Source organism: Myotis davidii, unplaced genomic scaffold (genome assembly GCF_000327345.1).
Source record: "Myotis davidii unplaced genomic scaffold, ASM32734v1 scaffold641, whole genome shotgun sequence".
Lineage (NCBI taxonomy): Eukaryota > Metazoa > Chordata > Mammalia > Chiroptera > Vespertilionidae > Myotis > Myotis davidii.
The window spans coordinates 2,274,974-2,280,427 of record NW_006293232.1 but is presented as its reverse complement, the minus strand read 5'-3'; the positions used below and the strand labels follow the sequence as shown (position 1 = coordinate 2,280,427).

The following is a 5,454-nucleotide window of genomic DNA, read 5'->3' as shown; positions in this document are numbered from 1 at the left end:
CCCCTGCTCCCCGCTGGCAAGTGGACATCCTCCGAGTGCTGCCGGGCTGCCAGAGGGATGTCTGCCAGCTTTGGCCCAATCTCCCGGGTAGTGGGCCTAAGCCAGCAGTCTGGTCCCCGAGGGGTCCCAGACTGCGAGAGCACACAGGCCAGGCTGAGGGACCCCTCCCCCCCCGGGTCTCCAATTTTTGTGCACTGGGCCTCTAATTTGATATAAACTGACATGTCTACACTAATGTAACTGAGCAACGAAAGGTTTGTGTTGGCAGAATGCAGATTTTTTTCATCGTTTCTTTTTGATAATCTATTCCAAATTACCAACACCTTACTGGAGAAGCTGAGGGAAAAACTACTTTTAAAAACAAAATGTAATTTTGTAAAGTACTAATATGTAGGCCCCTGTTAGGACTTTGGTGAGGACTCAATGAAGAGAAGCTCAATTTTAGTTCCACATATAAAGCAGGATTTAAATATTTAAAATTATTTGTCTCATCATCTCCGTAAGTAATGTCCTATTTGTCAGAGATTTTCTTGCATTTTTTGGCCTGGAAACAGGTCTCCATAGACAGAGCACTAAAACGAAAAGGCTGCCCCCTAGAGGTGGTGGAGGATGGCTACAGGTGGCTGGGTCATTGACGTCTTGACCAATTCTGCTTTTCTGAATTGGGTTCCAGGAAATGAGTAAACTAAAGGTTCATGGACACCAGAGTGGTCCTTGGGCATTTGTCCTTGGTCTCCTTACAGGTGGGAGTGCAGGTGAGAGGGCTATGGCTCTCCTCATCCTGGCTATAATGGGAAGGAATAAACGTTGGCTCCAGACAGAACCATTCATGGGAGGACTAACCCTTCCCCCTCATTGTCAGGCTAAAGTCTCCTCTTGGAGCTGAGTCCCTGCCTCACCACCTAATGTCAGGGCATCGTGAGGATAGCTGGTGGTTGAAAGTTAGAGTGCTTGCGGGGAAGTGCCCTGGCTGAAATGTCAGGACCAGCATTCTGAACCTGTCACAGCTACCAACTGCTCCATAGCCTGTCTCAGCCACAGCTTTGGAGTCTGTAAAACAAGGGGATGATAACGCTTCTTAAACATGAATGTGCAGATGAATCACCTGGCAACTTAGTAAAATGCAGATCCTGATTCAGTGGGTCTGGGGCGGGGCCCAGAACTAGGTGTTTCCAACAAGTGCACAGCAGCTAGCCATGCTGCTGAAGACAACACTTTGAGGAGCAAGGGAGTCGATTCCAGTGTGGTTCTTCTAAATTCTAACAGTGGCTCTTCCCGGCTCACCATACCAAGGACACTTCTATTCAATTTCAGCCCAAGGATATAAGCAGAAGACGTGACTAGCGTGCCAGTCTCATGACTCCCCTCTTCAGTGCAGGGAGCTTGTTTTCCCTGGTCACCTGGGGAACCTCCCAAGTGAGCAAGGAGCTTGCGTCCTGGCTCATTTTTGCTCCTAGATGTAGCTACTCCTTGTATACATACATTCCTAACTGCCCTGTAGGGTTTGTTGGTTTTACTATGAAGATCTGGAGTATCAGTGACCAGCATTTTCTGCTTGACCTATCTAGATGCCTAGAGCTGTGGTCGGCAAACCACGGCCTGTAAGCCACATGCGGCTCTTTGGCCTCTTGAGTGTGGCTCTTCCAAAAAAATACCACGTGTGGGCGCGCACGTACAGTGTGATTGAAACTTCGTGGTCCATGCGCAGAAGTCAGCATTTTGTGGAAGAGCCGGTGTTTTGTGGAAGAGCCACACTCAAGGGGCCAAAGAGCCGCATGTGGCTCACGAGCCGCAGTTTGCCAACCACTGGCCTAGAGTGAAGAGACCAAATTGGACAGTCTGCTCACCTGAGCCATTCATAGTCAGGATCAGAGATCCTTACAGCTGGAAGGGAACCTAGAGATCGTTGAACCAGACCCCCTTTTTTGCACACAGTGGAGGCCTGTGAAGTAAAGGGACTTGTCTAAGGCTCTGCAGCCATGAGTGGCCGACCTGGGGAGATGCTCAGATGCCTCCACTTCTAGGAAGCACCTTGCGTTCTGTTTACACCTGCAGAGCTTGTATCAGTGTTTTGAGTCTGAATAGCAAACAGTACTAAATAGTTAAGACAATGTAGACCATCTTCACACTCTTTTTTTTTAAAAATATATTTTATTGATTTTTTACAGAGAGGAAGGGAGAGAGATAGAGAGTTAGAAACATCGATGAGAGAGAAACATCGATCAGCTGCCTCCTGCACATCTCCCACTGGGGAAGTGCCCGCAACCCAGGTACATGCCCTTGACCGGAATCGAACCTGGGACCTTTCAGTCCGTAGGCCGACGCTCTATCCACTGAGCCAAACCGGTTTCGGCCATCTTCACACTCTTTATTGAATTGTTTTCTGAATAAAATGTTCAGCCCTATCATGATCATTATTTTTCCCAGTGTCAACCTGTGTCTGCTGCTGATTGGTCCAAGGATATTCGAAGTTGCAAGCTGTTAAGTGCACAGTCTCTGAATAAATGGCTGATTATATGTAGCAGCAGAGCTGAAAACGTGATTGAGAACTTCCTGAGCTGCTTGAGAAGAGTTGGAAGTTCCATGGGGTTTAATGTGGACTATCCCAAAATGTGAGCATGTCAGTCACCCAACCTTTCTTACATGTGTTTAGTTTGGTTAGAATCTAGGAAATGAGCTGATTTAGCTATAAAAGCTTCTTTATCTCAGCAAAGTTTCCTAATATGAAGTACCAAGAAGATAGTTCTAAGTAAATAGACATTTGCAATGATGTTTAAATATACTTTATGTTGGTCTTTGTAAAACTTATTTTTTCAGTTTTTTAAGGCAATAGTCTCATTACTTCAAAGTCAGTAGTAATTTGGGTATAAACCCATATCTTGCCCTCTCAACTTTTTTCTTTAATTCTTTTATATTAGTTATTTATAAAACTTAATTGCAAATGGCATATGAAAAAAAATGAAAGTTGCATTTCCTGACTTATTGGGTAAATTTTATGCTTTACAATTGAATGTAAAAATAGATCTGAATTAAGTTTTTCTGATGCTGTTACTTTAGTATAAAATGAGTCATTTACATAGTTTTCTGATAAAACTAAGGCCATTCATTTAGTTCTTCAACATATATTGAGTATCTACTCTATGTTAGATAATGCCGGTTTGGGGGCGGAGGGGATGAGAAAGACAGATTAATTGCTTTTCATTTAGTAAGGGGTCCAGACATACCCAAGCACACTCCAAACTGAACATTGTTTTGGTTTTAAAAAAGTCATAAAGTTGATCATGTCTCATTTTATTGAGCTTGATATGCTTAGCCAGGAGCTTTTTCTATCCTTAGTAGGGATACTTCTTTTCTTGTGATGGTGGAGATGCAGATGTCCTCATTGGCAGGATGGGAAATTATTCTTTAAACGCATAGCTGCTAATTAATTACATCAGCATTGTTGAAAACCACAGGTCTTCCCAAAGTCTCATTTTACACTGCAGTTTAGAATTCTCCTCTTACCAAATCTGTTAACAGATTGCCTGGTTTGAGTTTCACTTGCTCTAATTTCTCTTAAACCATGAGCTAATGAACAAGGCAGGGAAAGACTAATGGAAGAAGCCACAGCCAGCAGACCTTGCGCTGGCACCTTTCTCACACCAGTTCCACCAGCAAGCCCGCGCTCATGTCTGTCCCTGGACGGTTTTATTTGAAAGCCCGTATTTTGTTCCATCTTTCCTGCCTTCCCCCAATGAAGTATCCATTTACCCGTTAGACTTATTATGTGCATAATTTCTCCCACCGGAAACATTTGCCAGATGACTGGGGAAGGAATGGACAGTGAGATAGCGGTCTTTGCATTCAAGAGATTGAACTGGAGAAGTCAGAAGCATTTAGTCGTTTTAACAGAGCTGTAAACCTTCGGACGGCTCACTGGAATCAGCAAGCAGGAGACCGTGGTCCTGCCCCCTGCTGGGCAAGTTTTAAAAGGCCACAGGGCATTTAGGCAATCCAGTCATAGACACTCAAGAGTCTGATTGTGCATAAAGAAAGTGGGTTTGGAAATTCCTCTGTGTGGGAATTATTTCTGTAGCCTCTGGCCCCTGACTTAATGTGAGCACAGAACAGATCATTGATAAGCACTTGCTGACTGATTGCTTAAGGCTTCAAACAAGCTGTCACGAAGGGGGAAAATCTTTTAGTCTGAATCATACAGTTTCAAGGTTAGCTGAGTATGTTGGTCTCATTAACCTGATGATTTTGAAACATTCATTTTAAAATTCTTAAGGAGATTTGGTATTAGAGAAATGTTACTCCTAGTTTAACTTGAATCCCGTTTCAGACACTTGCTATTGAGACTTGTGGTTTCCAAAGTTCACTTTCAATCTCATTCTGAGCAACAGAATTATTAATTGTAGGGATACCAGGCAATTCAAAACATTTTATGTCCCTCCTAAACTATTTTTAAGGTAATAAAAATGGTTATTAGATATTTCTGGCATATCTTGGTGTGTGAGAAATGATTTTAGACGCAAAAGGTTGTCACTTTTCTCTAATGATTTTTTTCTCAAATTGCCAGTCTGTTATAAAAATCCACTTGTATTATTTTAACTCTATCTTATGTGCTACTACAAAGGGGATTTTATATCTTCAAAATTAATCTTTTTTACGCAGCATAAAAGTACAGGAAAGTCCAGCTGCGTTTTTTGGCGCTATACAGAAACACGTTGATCGTGATGTTCAGCTGGTGAGTACAGGATCATTTTTGTGTTTTCACGTATAATTTTTATTTTTCCTTGTAGATAACAGTCTTGAAAGAATGAATCTGAACATGATCTCCCGTGATGTTTACACATTGCTGTGCATTTCCCCAAGCATCTAAGAAAGTATTAATCTTAGCATTTTAATCAACAGTTTTTTTCCCTATTTCTAATATTAATTTGAAGATACTTGTTGTTACCCCTATTATCAGCCTCTTGGATGTCTACATATTTTTCTACTGCTTGGGGGTCATATTTCACTTGAGATTTAAGATAAATTGATTCCCATCTTAACCCATAAATGTTGAGGCACCTGTGTTCTTTCCAGTGTTTCAGGGATTCTTGGAGGGTGAGGGTTTTCCATGTCACCTGTGGCCTAATGTTCCTGCTTCCCCTGCATTCTTGCCTTCCTGTGTGTATTTTCAACTTTTGTGAGTGCCAGGTCCTCCTGCATTGCATCAGCCTGTGGGATTTCCACAAGTGCCTCATTTTCCAAAGTAGTTCTGTGTGTGTGTGGTGAGACTGACCTTGCCCAGGGTTTGGGGCCAAGGTTTGATGACATCACACTCCAACATTGCAGACAAGTTAAAATTGACATCCCTGTTCTTACAAAACCTCAGCCACCCCTATTTCTTGGAAGTGTGTGCGCTCCTCCAAGGCTGAGGCCTCGCACTACACTGCAGTGCCTTTCCTGTTCCACCCCCTCCTCTTG

The 5,454-nt window shown here is 42.9% G+C and overlaps 1 protein-coding gene across 1 annotated transcript in view; it reads left to right on the top strand.

Moving 5' to 3' along the window:
* The window catches only part of PIWIL4 (piwi-like RNA-mediated gene silencing 4), a 54,503-nt gene that overhangs the window by 31,235 nt on the left and 17,814 nt on the right, over window positions 1-5,454 (top strand). Inside the window, exons 12-13 of the mRNA XM_015565987.1 lie at window positions 2,428-2,612; window positions 4,657-4,729. Coding sequence (XP_015421473.1) covers window positions 2,428-2,612; window positions 4,657-4,729 — 258 coding nt within the window. The remainder of the gene's footprint in view (window positions 1-2,427; window positions 2,613-4,656; window positions 4,730-5,454) is intronic.